The sequence below is a fragment of the Oncorhynchus clarkii genome, chromosome 13 (genome assembly GCF_045791955.1).
Source record: "Oncorhynchus clarkii lewisi isolate Uvic-CL-2024 chromosome 13, UVic_Ocla_1.0, whole genome shotgun sequence".
Lineage (NCBI taxonomy): Eukaryota > Metazoa > Chordata > Actinopteri > Salmoniformes > Salmonidae > Oncorhynchus > Oncorhynchus clarkii.
Window position 1 is genome coordinate 43,678,995 of NC_092159.1, and position 18,741 is coordinate 43,697,735.

General features: G+C 43.4%; 1 protein-coding gene across 1 annotated transcript in view; it reads right to left on the bottom strand.

Moving 5' to 3' along the window:
• LOC139364807 (serine/threonine-protein kinase WNK4-like) overlaps nucleotides 1-18,741 on the bottom strand; it is a 71,392-nt gene that overhangs the window by 36,393 nt on the left and 16,258 nt on the right. The window contains exons 2-4 of the mRNA XM_071101908.1: nucleotides 5,967-6,139; nucleotides 5,105-5,325; nucleotides 3,976-4,133 (exon numbers count right to left, since the gene is read on the bottom strand). Coding sequence (XP_070958009.1) covers nucleotides 3,976-4,133; nucleotides 5,105-5,325; nucleotides 5,967-6,139 — 552 coding nt within the window. The remainder of the gene's footprint in view (nucleotides 1-3,975; nucleotides 4,134-5,104; nucleotides 5,326-5,966; nucleotides 6,140-18,741) is intronic.

The following is an 18,741-nucleotide window of genomic DNA, read 5'->3' on the forward strand; positions in this document are numbered from 1 at the left end:
TAGAATGCAATTTTCTCCTTACCATGTGAAATCACAAATGTGTTGAGGTTGTTGGTAGGATCAATGGAAATGTATAATATTCTGTATTCTGCACATTGAATGAACATACACTATATTTACAAAAGTATGTGGACACACCCCTACAAATTAATGAATTCGGCTATTTCAGCCACACCCTTTGCTGATAGGTATATAAATCGAGCACATAGACAAACATTGGCAGTTGAATGGCCTTCCTGAAGAGCTCAGTGACTTTCAACGTGGCACCGTCATAGGATGCCACCTTTCCAACAAGTCAGTTTGTCGATTCTTGGTTTGGCTGATGCCAGGAGAACACCCAAATGCATAGTGCCAACTGTAAAGTTTGTTGGAGGAAGAATAAATGGTCTGGGGTTGTTTTTCATGGTTCGGGCTAGATCCATACAGAAATGGTTTGTCAAGATCGGTGTGGAAGAACTTGACTGGCCTGCACAGAGCCCTGACCTCAACCCCATCAAACACCTTTGGGATGAATTGAATCCCCCCCCCTTCAATGTTTCAACATCTAGTGGAAAACCTTCCCGGAAGAGTGGAGGCTGTTATAGCAGCAAAAGGGGGACCAATTCATATTAATGCCCATGATTTTGGAATGAGATGTTCGACGAGCAGGTGTCCACATATTTTTAGTGATGTAGTGTATCTATTATTGAGTAGATAGTACACAGTCAATACATGCCTCTTTTTCAAGATAACAAAAGGGGAAAATCTGGAAATAAAACTTCAGTGAGTGACTTAAGTTTGTGTACATTAACCTTTAAAATTGGGATTCCCTCCAGAAAGGACAACTGTAACCTGTATGCCACTCCTTGAGTATACCTCTTTAAACCCCTCCCTTAGTACTGTTGTCCTAGGGAAGGACCTGTGTATCCAATTGGTACTGTACTGTATATAGCTGGATCCAGCTATCCTATCCTAGAAAGTCCCTAGGTGGCTTTACAGGTACAAGTCCTTAGCCAATTAGAGTACATTCTTATGAGGACCACCTTACAATCATAGATACACAGCAGTAAACCGGTAGTACATACTTTTTAAGAGGCGCAGCCGGCATCTGCTAACACCTTGGTCACAAGGCTGTGTATGTCTCCTCACACACTCAGTCAGACCACAGCACAGAGACGGCTTTGAAGAGTTGGAGGAGTGATGCTGGGCCAGTTCTGCTCACCATATCAATGTCCTTTGTCAGCGGCGGCAACCCCTCGTCAGCTGACGCACTGGGTAATGTTCTGCTTCTGTAAGAACTCACTTCAACCCAGTAAACTTCCAAAGAAGACAGTGTTACTCTCCAAGTTAACTTGCTGTAGGTGTATTGGCTAAAGGACTTACTCTGTTGTTTTTGAAAGTTACTTGGGGGCATTGTCTTGGCTTTTGTGCGCCCACACACATGCTCATATTAATACACTTTCACACACAGACACAAGTACACACACACACAGACACATTTCAACAAATGTGTCTGAGAATGCACAAACACACACATGCAAAACACACACACACAGGAATGAGGGAGGACAAAGCTTTTACACCTACTTGAAAAGGCAATGTATCTCACCTGAAGGAAAAACAAATCGGTCTTTCTGCGCAGACACCGTATAATATATCATCTCACACGTCACACAGCACAGGGGAAACTTGAGCCATATATAATATCCACTGTTTATCCTGTTGGTGAAGGCTACTAAACATGACAGTGATATCATTCCACCAATAGACCACTATTGGTCTATTGGTGGAATGATATACAGCTCTCCTATCATAGCATAAATATATAGCTCTGAGAAAGGGAACAAGATAATTTGATGACACAGACCTTGTCATAAAATGATGTCAGACAATAGCCAAGTGTAGGAGGAGAATGGTGGCCATTTGCTGTAGTCTCAGTAATAATCTGCTATTCATTTCCTCTATAGGTCAAGCCCCATGGCTAAATTAGAACTGTGGTATGAATTAAGCATGGAGATCCTTATCTGCTGAGGTCAACACAAATAAGAAACAACAGTGCAAGTAAGTATGTAAGTCTGAATACAGAGGATGGCTGGAGAATGTCTGAATACAGAGGCTGGCTGGAGAGTGTCTGAATACAGAGGCTGGCTGGAGAACATCTGAATACAGAGCCTGGCTGGAGAACGTCTGAATACAGAGCCTGGCTGGAGAACGTCTGAATACAGAGGCTGGCTGGAGAACGTCTGAATACAGAGGCTGGCTGGAGAACGTCTGAATAGAGAGGCTGGCTGGAGAACGTCTGAATAGAGAGGCTGGCTGGAGAACGTCTGAATACAGAGGCTGGCTGGAGAACGTCTGAATACAGACGCTGGCTGGAGAACGTCTGAATACAGTGGCTGGCTGGAGAACGTCTGAATACAGAGGCTGGCTGGAGAACGTCTGAATACAGAGGCTGGCTGGAGAACGTCTGAATAGAGAGGCTGGCTGGAGAACGTCTGAATACAGAGGCTGGCTGGAGAACGTCTGAATACAGACGCTGGCTGGAGAACGTCTGAAAACAGATGCTGGCTGGAGAACGTCTGAATACAGACGCTGGCTGGAGAACGTCAATTCTGAGAATGGCTGGAGAACGTCTGAATGCAGAGGCTGGTTAGAGAAAGTCAATGCAGAGGCTGGCTAGAGAACGTCTGAATGCAGAGGCTGGCTGGAGAACGTCTGAATGCAGAGGATGGCTGGAGAACGTCTGAATGCAGAGGCTGGCTGGAGAACGTCTGAATGCAGAGGCTGGCTGGAGAACGTCTGAATACAGAGGCTGGCTGGAGAACGTCTGAATACAGAGGCTGGCTGGAGAACGTCTGAATACAGAGGCTGGCTGGAGAACGTCTGAATACAGAGGCTGGCGAACTGCTTTTGTGGTTCTGGCAGAAAACCCATAACGGAGGGAGAGCCTTGCTTCCTCAAAGCTGTAACACTCCTTTGGACTCTAGCACTAAATACTGCTCATGTTGTTCCAGGGCTGTAGCGACGCGACGCGACGCGACGCGACACACACACACACACACACACACACACACACACACACACACACGTGGGTTCTTACTGTGTCAATCACGTTGGAAGAGCTGCATGTAAATTAATCCACAACGTGCATTATGGTCCTTGGGGATTTCAGTTTATTTGGCCAAATGACCGCAAAGAAATCCAGAATTGTGGAGTGGAGAAAATCCAGCATTGTGGAGACGTTCCCGTTCCTGCATGTGGACCTCGTCCTCCAACAAGTAAAAGACTTAAAGCATCATTCCAATTCCAGTAATTAGCAATCAAGCCCAAGCCCTTCAGCTCTTCCAAATCTGGTCGTTACGGTGCAACAGCTGATTATAGCAGTGAAAGAGAGACGTCCATTTGGTAAATACCATTCATTATAGCTCCACAGAGACCCTGTAATTGACTCTGCTGATGAGAAATGGCACAGCAACATTGCATAGAGATGAGAAATGGTAGATTACCATTAGTGGTCTGATAAACACTCAGTAACAGAGATAACAGGGTTGGGTACAAGGGGAGGGTTTCTATTTTTGGAGACCGGATGGGATGGAAGTGAGAATGTTGGTGGCATTCACAACAGAGAGAGAGTATGTAATTGAGTGTTTTTGTGTATCTATTTGTGTCACATTAGTGATGCATAGCAAGCAACTTCAAAAGAAAGACTGAGAGGGGGGTGGATAGAGAAAGAGAGAACAGCAGTTAGTTGAAAGGAACAAGAGATGATGATCCTTGCACATGTTGCACGCCGTTTGAATGCCTCTTTCCTGCTTACCTCTTCCCAGAGGCAAGCAGCACTACACTGAACAAGTGGTGCTGTCAAACTGCAAACTGCAACCAGAAAGATGGCCAAATTTCTCTTCAGATCTGACCAACATCTAGCGAAACAACAGACAAACTGAACAACATGGACTGGACACACATAATCCACTAGACACAGAGAAATCCACTCACGCTGGTGACTTTACGGTAGATCTGGGCAGCGTTCTGGCACTCGGAGTAGGGGTACTCAGACGTGGTCATCTCAAGCATGCACATCCCAAAGGCATAGACGTCCACCGCCTCATCATACTTCTCCTCGTACATCTCTGGAGCCATGAACTCAGGAGTCCCTACAGAGGGGGGGAGGGGGGGTAGAGTGAGGAGGGGGTATAATGAGTGGTTATGAGAATGGCGCAAAATGTGGTCCTATTTCACTGACAACTGCAGTTACACTTCGCAATAGAGTGGCCTTATTCATTCTCACTCTGACCACTTTGGAACAAGTAGCCAACTGTGTGCCTTGTAATACAGTGCGGAAAATGTGTATTGGCAAGTACAAGTGTATTCAAATGGAAAATATTTATCAAAGGCGGTACAGAAGGAGGAGGTAATCAAAAGATAAGTTATTTATTGATACAACACCAAATCTTATACGAGCGTGATAATGTAAAACAAATGTTAAACGTCTGTAGATTTAAAGGTTTCCAAATGGGACTTAGATGACCCACACAATTAAAAAGTCACTGAGACCAAACACTGTGATGGATTAGAACATGTCGGGCAGCCGTCCTGACGTCACTGCAAAGACTAGCCGTCATGCACCATGACAGTATAAATATAAACACCTAGCCAAATAAATAAACACAGTGGCCAGCATAAAACATGGCATTGAAGGCTTTATTTACAGTTGCTCCAGTTTAAGGTCACACCACACTGAAGGGACAGCAGTACACAGGTAGCAGTGGGACTGGGACTCCATTTTACACTGAGTGTTTGCCACTGGAATAAATTATTTATTGAAATATTAAATAACCGTTTTACACAATACTATATCTCTGTAATACAATTTTTAAAAGACATTAAAGCAAATAGCAAAGAGTAAGTGTTGTAGGTGGCAAAACGTTTTAACATCCTCTATGAGGTTTCAGGTATTACGTACGTCTCACTTTAAAACCTTAGTAGTGGGGACAGAACGCTTTAATCCTACATTGAGAAATATTCAATAGTCACAGGGTCTATAATAGAGCCCTGATGCACTCCATCATACTGAGTGTCAATGTCAACTGAAGTGGCTGTGGCTGTGGGTAGTTGGGAGACTCACCAATGACACTCTTGGCGAACGAGGCACTCTTTAGTGTGGCCAGGCCCAAATCGCCGATCTTGACGGAGCCTGTGGGGCCGGTGATGAAGATGTTGTCACACTTGAGGTCCCTGTGGATGATGGGCGGGGTGCGGGTGTGGAGGAAGTGGAGGCCCTTCAGGATCTGGTGGCTCCAGCGCTGCAGCAGCTTCAGCTTCATCTCCTTGAACCTCTTCAGGTACCTGCAGGGTGAGGCTGATATGAGTACTGTACGTGCGACCTATGCAGGACTCAAACCCAAAACCCCGGTGTCCAACCAACTGAGCGATTGGAACCATGGGGTACAACAGTGTAAGCAACAAGTGTTACTAATTAACAGAGCACCATGGACCAGGGGTGCTCACATTGAATCTGAGAGCCTGAGGATGAGGTAGCATTTTCCATTCCATCTGTCTCTGGAAACAATTTTCTCCTGTCATGCTCAAATTGAGAGTGACACTCCATTTCGACAGATGTTAGCCACATGGCTAACGCACCAATTCAGTAGATTCACTAACATGAACAGAAAAACACAGATGGAAAGCATATCTGCTTGAAGTCTTTTGCACCTTTTACAAGGAGATGACGTAGGAAAATGGCACATACTTTTCCACATCTGCTTATTACTCAGGCAGTGGGGATGGACTTAAAGGGATAGTTTAGGGTTTTGGCAATGAAGACCTTGATCTATTTTCCGAGAGTCAGATGAACTGATAGAAACCATTTTTATGTACAGCTAGCATACTTTCAGTCTTTGTGCTAAGCTAGTTAGCATTGGCTTGTGAAACTACCTCTAACTTCATACTGGATGCAGATACATACAAATTGTATCCCTTTAACTCACGTCTTGAGGGTGCCTGATGTCATGAGTTCGGTGACTAGAAGGATGCACTTGTGGCCCTTGCAGTTGTCCTTCCAGGAGTCGTAGAAGCGGACAATATTGGGGTGCTGCAGCCCCTTCAGCATCTCCACCTCCTCACTGAAACGCTGGCGCTCCACCTTCGTCAGCCTCCGCGTCTGGAGAGAGGGAAGAGGAGAATACATTATTAGAGTGGTGAGACTATACACGTAGTAGGTTATAGAAGTACATGTTCCGACTTCCGCCGAAGTTGGTGCCTCTCCTTGTTCGGGCAGCGTTCGGCGGTTGACGTCGCCGGCATTCTAGCCTCCACCGATCTACATTTCTTTTTCCATTTGTTTTGTCTGTATTGTACACACCTGGTTCCATTAGATTTGAATTATTTCCCTATTTAACCCTCTGGAGCCATCATGGTTTTGTGCGTGTTTATTGTTGTCAGTTGCCTCGCTTATGTGATTCTGGATTTTCGTTCTCCTTGTTGGAAGATTATTTTTGAGTAAAGTTACTATTATTACTCATCTCTGTGTCCTGCACCTGACTCCGTCTTAACCACATCACCTAGACTCTGACAGTACAATAGAGTAGACTCAAATATAAACTCAGCAAAAAAATTAAATGTCCCTTTTTCAGGACGCTGTCTTTCAAAGATAATTTATAAAAATCCAAATAACTTCACAGATTGTTATTGTAAAGGGTTTAAACACTGTTTTCCCATGCTTGTCCAATGAACCATAAACAATTAATGAACATACAGCTGTGGTACGGCCGTTAAGACATTAACAGCTTACAAACGGTAGTGAATTAAGGTCACAGTTATGAAAACATAGGACACTAAAGAGGCCTTTCTACTGACTCTGAAAAACACCAAAATAAAGATTCACAGGGTCCCTGCTCATCTGTGTGAAAGTGCCTTAGGCATGCTGCAAGGAGGCATGAGGGCTGCAGATGTGGCCAGGGCAATAAATTGAAATGTCCGTACTGTGAGAAGCCTAAGACAACACTACAGGGAAACAGGACGAACAGCTGATTGTCCTCGCAGTGGCAGACCACATGTAACAACAATTGCACAGGATCGGTACATCCGAAAATTATACCTGCGGGACAGGTACAGGAAGGCAACAACTACTGCCCGAGTTACACCAGGAACGCACAAATCCCTCCATCAGTGCTCAGACTGTCCACAATAGGCTGAGAGAGGCTGGACTGAGGGCTTGTGGGCCTGTTGTAAGGCAGGTCCTCACCAGACATCACCGGCAACAACGTTCCCTATGGGCACAAATCCACCCTCACTGGACCAGACAGGACTGGCAAAAAGTTCTCTACACTGACAAGTCACGGTTTTGTCTGACCAAGGGTGATGGTTGGATTCACGTTTATCGTTGAAGGAATGAGCGTTACACCGAAGCCTGTACTCTGGAGCGGGGTCGATTTGGAGGTGGAGGGTCCGTCATAGTCTGGGGTGGTGTGTCACAGCATCTTTGGGCGGAGCTTGTTGTCATTGCTGTGCGTTACAGGGAAGACATCCTCCTCCCTCATGTAGTACCCTTCCTGCACGCTCATCCTGACGTAACCCTCCAGCATGACAATGCCACCAGCCATACTGCTCAGTGAGTGATTTCCTGCAAGACAGGAATGTCAGTGTTCTGCCATGGCCAGTGAAGAGCCCGGATCTCAATCCCATTGAGCACGTCTGGGACCTGTTGGATCGGAGGGTGAGGACTAGGGCCATTCCCCCCAGAAATGTCCGGGTACTTGCAGGTGCCTTAGTGGAAGAGTATGGTAACATCTCATAGCAAGACCTGGCAAATCTGGTGCAGTCCATGAGGAGGAGATGCACTGCAGTATTTAATGCAGCTGGTGGCCACACCAGACACTGATTGTTACTTTTGATTTTGACCCCCCCCCCCCTTTGTTTAGGGACACATTATTCAATTTCTGTTAGCCACATGTCTGTGGAACTTCTTCAGTTTATGTCTCAGTTGTTGAATCTTGTTATGTTCATACAAATATTTACACATGTTAAGTTTCCTGAAAAAAAACGTAGTTGACAGAGAGAGGACGTTTCTTTTTTTGCTGAGTTTAGCAATACGAGAGGGAAAAGGAGAATATATTGCTATATACAGAAGTATTGAGATTAGAGCTTAAATGGACGAGACACAAACATACAGTATATAATACACAATGTACAGGCCAATGCTAAGTCATTTATTATGCAACCTGCAAATGTATCTAGGCCCCTCAATGTAATTATAGGTGGCTGGGTTTCATTGCATAAGGTTACACAATCATGTGAGTTCACTGCATAATATTTGCAGATTAACAGATATAGCTACAAAAATCTAGACGTGAATAGATGACGGTATTGATACAGTAGCCAGTACTTTAACTATCAGCCTGTGGTGGGAGGAGACGTAAAAGACCAGTGCCAAAGACCAAGAGGAAGAGTTGTGCCAAGCCAGAAACCTGCCATCCCCAACCCTCTCATAAGGCACGCATTACTCTACCAGGGGCTTGGAAACACTGACGCGTAACAGTTCTCTAATGGCACCAAATTCTTTCTATCTTCAATGTCGTTGGAGGGGGTTAGAGCAGAATTCCCAGAAATCAATGCATAAATTATAGAGAAAACGAAAGTGATTGTTTCAGAGAGGTTTAGCAGCATGTGTTTGTTTGTGTTTCCAAAATGCTGGATGGGGTTTTTACACACGACAACAGCCCAGCCGGTGTTTTTCAGTACAAAGCAACAGACGCCTCTCTCTCACAGGAGACAAGTGCTGTAGGAGACCAACTGTCCACACTTACTCTAAAGATTACGCAACAATAAGGCGGGGATATCAGGCCAGTAGTTCTCACTGCCCTCTGCTGTCCCACTCAGAACACAAACTGTCCTACTGCATGCCTGCTCTGTCCACAAACACCAAGTTGTCATTCTCAGTCAAGTGTCCTGATCCAAGAGCCAAGCTCACAACAATAAGGAGCACTATTGGTAGAATTTGGCACCCGGGCATCGTGACACTAAAACACAGTGACAGTGCAAAGTGGGTGCCAAAGTCAACCTGAATGAGGGTTGTCCTGTTTACAGCACACACTAGCTCCATTTTACTATGTTCACAGAGAGCCAGGATGATGTGGGATGTCCAACGACGACACCTAGCTTATGTAAGAGTGGCAGTGGGAGCAGGTCATGACTGGCTGGTGGGGGGATGGAGGGGTGATGGGGGTAGAGAACAGGGGGTTGATTTCTTCCTTCACTGGACAACCTATTTTTGGGTTTGCCGCTTCCAGGAATGAACCCCACATAAAGAAAAACAGCTGTGTGAGGCTCCTCACTCAATCACTTCATCTCACTCACCCCATCTCTCTAGATCTCTTTCAACCCACCAGGAACGGATTTGGTGATTAAACACCAGCCAGTGAAATCATTCAGCAGGGAGCCGTCAGAAGCAGTGAACTTACCACATCTAGCTCTCTGCCACCAATTCTAGTAAAAGACGAGTACTTTGATTTGCTGCAACGTTTATCTGGCTCCCTCGGAAAAGTTCATGAAGATGATGTATAAGAGTGTGTGTGTGTGTGTGTGTCTTGGGGGTATGATATTTAACACTCGGTAACTTTCTCACTCATCATTAGTCACGATTCATTCAGGATTATCCGTAATCATGGTAGCATCCACATTAATGCAGACGTGTTAGAAACATATTCTAATTTAAAATAAACGTGACTTCGATAAGACACAATACATTATTTACCATTAATTTCTATTGGGCACAAAATATTGTAAAACAGAGCTAAAGCTAACTGCAAATGCATCCAAGTTTGTAGAGTCACAAGCTTGATGTATTCATCGTTTGTTAGGAATATGGGACCACATTTTTTGACTACTTAATTTATAAGAATATTTAGGGGTGTCAATAATTTTGACCCTTAACCTTTTGAGAAAATAAACAATTACTTGTTCAACAAAATGTATTTATTTATCTGAGGAATTGTATTAGTATAAAATAATATAATACAATTATCGCTCATCTTTATCAAGGGTGTCAATAATTTCGGACCCCACTATAGAGTAGAAGTCGGAAGTTTACATACACTTAGGTTGGAGTCAATAAAACTTTTCAACCACTCCACAAATTTCTTGTTAAACAACTATAGTTTTGGCAAGTCGGTTATGTAAGGCACAGGTGTAGCAGGTAAGTTGGAGTCAGGCACAGGACACAGAGATGAGTAATTCACGTAACTTTACTCAAAACAACAAATATTCCAAGAAGGAAAATAATCAAGCTCACAAATACAAATTAACTTACAATGAACAAACACGCACAAAACCATGGGGGAACCAGGGGGTTAAATAAGGAACATATAATTATGGGAATGGAAACCAGGTGTGTACAATGAAGACAAAACAAATGGAAATTGAAAAGTGGATCGGTGGTGGCTAGAAAACTGGTGATGTCGACTGCCGCCCGAACAAGGAGAGCGACCAACTTCGGCGGAAGTCGTAACAGGTTAGGTCCTCTACTGTGTGCATGGCACAAGTAATTTTTCCAATGATTGTTGACAGACAGATTACTTCACTTATAATTCACTGTATCACAATTCCAGTGGGTCAGAAGTTTACATACAAAGTTGACTGTGCCTTTAAAAAACGTGGAAAATTCCAGAAAATTACATCATGGCTTTAGAAGCGTCTGATAGGCTAATTGACATAATTTGAGTCAATTGGAGGTGTACCTGTGGATTTATTTCAAGGCCTACCTTCAAACTCAGTGTGTCTTTGCTTGACATCATGGGAAAATCAAAAGAAATCAGCCAAGATCTGATTGTAGACTTCCACAAGTCTGGTTCATCCTTGGGAGCAATTTCCAAACGCCTGAAGGTACCACGATCATCTGTACGCAAGTATAAACGCCATGGGACCACGCAGCCGTCATACCGCTCAGGAAGGAGAAGCATTTGGTCTCCTAGAGATGAACGTACTTTGGTGCGAAAAGTGCAAATCAATCCCAGAACAACTGCAAAGGACCTTGTGAAGATGCTGGAGGAAACAGGTACAAAAGTATCTATATAAATAGTAAAACGAGTCCTATATCGACATAACCTGAAAGGCCGCTCAGCAAGGAAGAAGCCACTGCTCCAAAACCGCCATAAAAAAGCCAGACTACGGTTTGCAACTGCACATGGGGACAAAGATCGTACCTTTTGGAGAAATGTCCTCTGGTCTGATGAAACAAAAATACTGTTTGGCCATAATGACAATCGTTATGTTTGGAGGAAAAAGGGGGACGCTTGCAAGCAAAGAACACCATCCCAACCGTGAAGTACGGGGGTGGCAGCATCATGTTGTGGGGGTGCTTTGCTGCAGGATGGACTGGTGCACTTCACAAAATAGATGGCATCATGAGGTAGGTCAATGATGTGGATATATTGAAGCAACATCTCAAGACATCAGTGAGGAAGTGAAAGCTTGGTCGCAAATGGGTCTTCCAAATGGACAATGACCCCACGCATACTTCCAACGTTGTGGCAAAATGGCTTAAGGACAACAAAGTCAAGGTATTGGAGTGGCCATCACAAAGCCCTGACCTCAATCCTATAGAACATTTGTGGGCAGAACTGAAAAGGCGTGTGCAAGCAAGGAGGCCTACAAACCTGACTCAGTTACACCAGCTCAGTAAGGAGGAATGGGTCAAAATTCACCCAACTTATAGTGGGAAGCTTGTGGAAGGCTACACAAAACATTTGACCCAAGTTAAACAATTTAAAGCAATGCCACCAAATACTAATTGAGTGTGTGCAAACTTCTGACCCACTGAGAATGTGATGAAAGTAATGTAAAATCTGAAATAAATAATTCTCTCTACTATTATTCTGACATTTCATATTCTTAAAATAAACTGTTGATCCTAATTGATCTAAGACAGGGAATTTTTACTAGGATTAAATGTCAGGAATTGTGAAAAACTGGGTTTAAATGTATTTGGCTAAGGTGTATGTAATCTCCCGACTTCAACTGTATATACAGACAGGATGGCTCACTTCTTAGGAGAAATTGACAGATCCTCTTTTGTCAGTTGTTTTCCATGGAGTTGGCTGTCAACACTGTAATGTAAAAATGTTGGGTCGCTGTCTAAGAAAAATGAATGGCTGTATTCATCAGGAAATACTATTTCTGTAATCATGTCTAATCCCTGTTCTGGCTCCAAATAGAGATATATAGAGTATATTGTAGCATGTGGGCTGCTATGACGATCTGACCACAGACTAGCCAAACAACATTGGATCTTATCTGCCTATAGAAAGAGGTGCACTCTGCGTCTGTTTCTGGACCTGCTAGTTTGAGTGTGACTTATCTAACAGGAAACAGAGCTTTATTTTCTGTTGAAAGTGAATGGGAGCAGGGGGAGCTCACTGGCTCCATAACTCAAATAAAATACTGCTCACATTTGATTAGGCCTTTCAAAGCTGTGGTTTAATATAGGACTTATATATAAGTCCTGCTGTGCCAAACTTGACCAGGACAAAGTCAAGCTTTTAGGAGGGAAAGATCTTTAAGAACGAGAACACTGCCCAGGAGCTATGAGAGAAAGTCAGAATTCAGTCCAAAAGAGGTAATAGCACTATGAGAATGTGCCTCTGTGCCCTGGCTATAGACCCTGGCTAGTGTCCATCTCCACCAAAGGAACCAATACTAAGGAGAACGCTTGCTGGATTAACAGTAGCTCTGGGGAATGTTTTTTATCAATGCATACAGAGTGGAATAGAGTCTATGTCTGAATCATTAGCAGGAGATCAGTCCAAGTGGCTGTGGTTTTGGAGAATTCTCAGTAGTTTTTTCTTGGATGACGGTGCTGTTGAACACATTCCGGCAGAAAGATGGCAAGAGCACACAGGGTTTTTTTCAGCATAGAAAGTAGTCATAGTCTTGGCGTGCCGCCTATGTCCAAACAGTAATTTTCCGTATGGAAAAAGTTTTTAAGTGTAAACTTAAATGACTAAAACCAGATATAAACTATGTAGAAAATATAATGGACCTTTATATTTTTTTATTAAGATCATCTTTGAGAACTGAAAATCACCAAAATAAAAGCTAGACAATCAGGGAGAATGAGAAATGATGCATTCAGGAGTATTTTTGCCATGACATGGGACCCCCATTGATTTTGTTATAATATTTCAGTCACTCAGATAGCATAAGCCATGGCAAAATGTGTAGAGCTGCAGGAACTTAGCTTTAAAACTGCAACATTTTATCTCCGCCACATAGAAAAATGTGTCACTATGGCCAACAGGAGTACTTCGAAAATGTTTGGTCGATGACCGCACCATTGGCCACGACCATTGCCACACACTCGCCACACCCACCACCACCTAAGCCCCAGTTTGATCCAGAAAAAACCCTGGCAAGGCAGCAGAAAAAAACTGCCCTTTAACTGTTAATGCCTTCTTTCCTGAGGTAGACTGCAGCAGAAAAGTAATACCAGAAACACAATTGCGGCACCATGGAGCCTGTGCATGTTTGTGTGTAATGTATGTGAGAGAGTGAAGCAGATGTGTGAAATGTAATTTATGTTGTACATTGTAATAAGTCTGTAAGTATTATATAAAACAGTGTGTAGGCTATGCCATAATGTGTTTGTGTACATAGGGTAGCCTAGAAGGAGTGGAAGTTTTAATCTTTATCAGGAACAGCCTGTTTTTTCTCGAGGACACACTGATTTTAACCTGAGTGAGTTGACACCATGTCACAGTGACACCAATGCCCATTTTCTCCAACCATGCAACCTGACCTCAGGTCAATTCGTAAGATTTGGTACGTAAATCTGTCGTTCCATTTAGTATGATACTTTATGTTAGGTTAGGTTACATTATGGAATAGCGGTCATACGATATCATATGATTTAGAGGACTTGTAATATCATACGTCATACCCGGTTGTACAATAGCATACAAATTGGATGATGGAAAGTATTATACATCTCGGATGATCTTGTACTATACATATTTCTCTGAGACAAGGTTGCATGTTGCATCGGAACAACAAAGGAGAATTACAGGGAGAATTTACGTTGGTGGTTTGGAGAACTAAAGACAAAGGTTAGGAGAATTTACAGAAAAAGTTTCTTGGGTTAAGGTTAGAATGGGCATTGGTGTCCTGAAGAGTTAACTAAAATGCTACAGTTGTCCCCAACACGACTCGAACACGCAACCTTTGGATTGCTAGATACGTCCACCCATCCTCCCCAACCAACCTCCCTCCTATCGTTTCTGTCTTTAAGTAACCTTCTGTCTTTGGTAACCATACCAAACGTAACATATCATACTTATTGGAGGTACAAAGATTTATCTAAAATACCAAACGTCTGTCCAGTGAGTCCAGTCGGAACCATAAGGTTATTTTAAGAACTAAGGCAAATACAGATGAGACTCCGTGAAACATTTCTAGTTAAACACTGCAGTCTTTTTGAAATTAGTAGAGAAACAATGCTTCATTATAGATTATGTTACAATTAGGAAAAATTGATTTACTTCAGATGACTGTGCTTTAGGTTTGCCTCTGAGGCAGGAGAACATTTAGCTATTTTCTAGGCAGGATTACTGATTGAGCAGTAGTGCAGTCAGTTACTGTAAGAATCTGTATAAGACCACCATAGCTTCAGGGCGGAGCACAAGGAAATACAACTCAAAGCAGCTAAAAACAACTAATTGTCCAAAAACATGTTTGCATATCTTCTTTAATCTAACTAATATTATAACATTTATGTCCTAACTTATATTTACAGACAATCAGATTTGATTTATTTAACCTTTATTTAACTAGGGAAGTCAGTTAAGAACAAATTCTTATTTACAATGACGGCCTACCCCGGCCAAATCTGGACCAATTGTGCGCTGCCCTATGGGACCCCCAATCACTGCCGGTGATTCAGCCTGGATCTATCCCAGAAGATTCAAAGTGAATCTCCAAATCCAGACAGTTCTGGACAGTTAGTTGCCACTATGTAACCCCAAGGAAACATAGGGACACTATGCTTGCTGTCAGAACTGCATATACACTCCCCACACACTCCATACTAGGGTGGTCAAAATTAGCCTCTGGGCCGAGTGTCCTCAAGTCACATGAGGCGTCAGCCACCAAAAACTAACCCAGAGAGGGGGGGGACCTTGCCCCCCATTCTGAGACGCTGAAGGGGGATATTATTAGTCCCAGAGGATCTCGGCATGTGCCGCAAAGCCCGGAGGTATTTGGCTGGCGAATGCCATCTCACCCTTACATAAGCACTGTTTTGTGGTTTGCAGGGCCTGGCAACCCACAACCAGCTGGGAGGGGAGAGAGTGTGGTGGGAGTGGGAAGGGTGGGTGTCAAAGATCCTGATAAGTAACACTTTAGAATAAGGCACATTGTATGTAGCCTAGTAGCAGCTAATTAGCTATGAAGCCATCATGGAAATGAATGTGTTAGCAGGTTATTAGGCAATTCATCATACATAGTCTACTAACTAGAGGTTAGGGGCTGGTAGAGATTAGAGACCCGTGAGCTAATAGTATTAAACTATTTAACTACTGGTAAATTACAAATCTTAATTCCCATGAAAATAAACCAGTCAAACCCACCTGCAGAGATTTGCTAAGAAACCTGCTGCACTACTGTAGTGATTTGCACGTGATTGCAGTTCAAACTGACAGACATTCACTATTAACAGTGAAAGGCCAGGAAACAGACATACGATTATTATCATGCCAAGTGTTTGGGTCTTTTTGTATTTGTGCGGAGTGCCTCAGGGTACTTCTTTAACCCACAGCCACTTTTCTCCTTCCTGAATCTCAAGAGCCAACCAGAGACAAGGTATACTGGTGCTTCTCTGTGGCTCTGATGACCTACACAAACCATTTGGGGGTAACTGAGTAGTCCCTGTGGCTGTGGTGTTTGTTCAGGGAAATAACAGCTGGAGGGACACACACTGGGGTATAAATATCCAAGGGAGGAGAGAGAGATATTTGCCAGACTGAAAACTTGATCCCTTGTTAAAGCCATTCAGGTTCCAAATTGGGGGGGTGTAGTGAAGAGGATATCACTGACTAAGACAAGTGAAACTGATGTCATAGGGTCTAACTGACTCAAAAAACACTGCTAAGGCCTCAGCTCATGCTCCAATGAAGCACTGACGTTGTATGTTTCGACCGTTGGAAAACATCAGTAGAAAAAACAAACAATGAGAGAACGCGAATCACAGCTGATTTGATAAGGAAACTGACATTATATCTCCCTCATCGACCTTGGGGGCTGGGGCCAACTCACAGCATGCCTTGCTCGCTCCTTGGTTCGCTCCTTTGCCGGCGACTTCCTTCCCTCATTTCGCACAGCATGAGAAACAGCCCCCAAAGCAGGGATTTATGGGGTCCATGTGTCCAGCCGTGTCACTGGTCCTCGCAAAGGGGCTGCTAAGACAGGGGGACTGAGAAGGTGTAGGATCTTCTGTTTTAACCCTGACAATGTGTATCTGTAAATGTCAATGTTGATAATAAACCATGTCACTAGGATGGACTAATGTTTTCACAAGGTTATGTATTTGCTTAGAACCTGACATGAACCAAACAGGTTGACGAATAAAAGGTTTCGGAATGATTATGTATGAAAATGATAAGAATGAGTGACATATTGAAAGAAAAATCAATACATCACTGTTCTCTTATCAACTTGACACAAATTATTCCAGGCATAGACCAGTGCACCTGCGTCTTCATCAATAAATACCACCATTAAGTTGATTCAACAACACTTTCCGTATACTGTCACACCAGACCATTCTTTGAACAAATCAATACAGAGGCAAAGACTGAACTGTATCCAAGGAAGAAGTAAACAGTAAATGACAATAAAACGGGCCTGTAAAAGGTGAAGGCTTGAAGCCCTCCCCCCCAAGTTTCTCCATAGAAAATCAAGCCATGTGAGGGTGTGTCAGGGACGGGCAACTCCAAAGCCCTGGCCAGAGCAGTTGAGAGTCTCATTAAACCGGCCTCTGTCTCGTAAAGCCTCCGGGTTCTCTGGAAAAGCCTGGTGTATCTCTACCCCACAGATGTTCCCCGTCAAGGGCTTTAACTAGTGCCTTTGGAGGTACGGAAGCAGAGCCTGTCAGGGCTATAGGATTGCCATGTCCACCAGGAGAACAAAGGAAGAGCAGAGAAACAAGAATGTGTCTGTTAAACACTAAAACACAGGGTGATAAGATTCGCTTTGAACTACCAGATCCAGGAGTTATTGAACACTGATTCTGTAAATATTGTAGGGCTTTACTTTGATAGGTAGTTTGTAGCAGATTGAGTTTTCAGATCATTTCACACCTGTCACTTTGAATCAAAGTTGAACTAACCTAGAAATAGGTTAACAACTAGCAACTAATAGTAAATGTGTAATGATAAGTCTGAGGTTAAGAACTATTGATCTGCAGAGTTTGATCCTAGATAAGTCATTTAGCGTCAGAACTAAAGGGTGTATGGTATGAATGGGGTCATGCTGGTGTAAAGGACGTCACGCTGCTTGCTTAGCGAGGTCCACTTCCTCCTGTTTGGCTCACACCGAGGCTCAAACCCAGGACCTCTGCCTTGCTAGCCCACGTGACCACCCTCCTGAAGCGTCTTACCAGGAGCTCTGCTCGTTAAATCCCATTACAATTATCCTCCTCCTTGTTTACTGATTTGGTTTCACTCTGACTTCAGGTACTCCCCAAATGGATGGAGCCAGAGGCCACCTCCAATTACGATTATGCCCCATCAAACATAACACTGTCACTGCATGAAGGATGCTGAAAATCAAGTCACAAAAATAAGTCAAAAAACGACCAGATTCCCCATCGGCATATTTCTTTATCAATTTCTTTATCAATTTGTGCTGAATATTAAGTCAACCTCTGGTCACAGCCGGGAGTGAATCTACACTGAGAAACACAAAACACATGTGGGACAGTGGAGGCTCAGGACCATCCTCCTCAGTGAATTTAGTGAAACAATAAGTGAAACATTTAAAAAGTTAGCATTTTTATATGAAACTATACTAAATATATTCACGTCACCAAATAATTGATTAAAACACTGTTTTGCAAATAAGGTTTACTTACAGTAGCCTCAACAGCACTCTGTATGGTAGCACCATGGTGTCAGCTAGTTTCCGTCTTCTGTTGGGTACATTGACTTCAATACAAAACCTAGGAGGCTCATGGTTCTCACCCCCTTCCATATACTTACACACTAATTATGACAACTTCCAGAGGATGCCCTCCAACAGCTCTTGCAGCATGAACTGACATGTTGTCCACCCAATCAAAGGATCAGAGAATGAATCTAGTACTGAAAGCATAAGCTACAGCTAGCTAGTGAGTAGTTGAACAGTATTGAGCAAATTAATTGTTTAAGAAATGCAAGAGAGACAGAGAGAGAGGTATTTTGTTGTATTTTGTCACTTTCACTTAGCTAGGGAATGCAGCTAGCTAGTTTAGCCTACTCAAACACCCGGCTCAAACAGAGAGCTAGCTGGCTATCCAACACTGGAACTATTCCAAGTCAAGGTAAGCTTTTTTTGTGTTGAATTTTACCCCCTTTTTCTCCCCAATTTCGTGGTATCCAATTGTTAGTAGCTACTATCTTGTCTCATCGCTACAACTCCCGTACGGGCTCGGGAGAGACGAAGGTTGAAAGTCATGCGTCCTCCGATACACAACTCAACCAAGCCGCACTGCTTCTTAACACAGCGCGCAACCAACCCGGA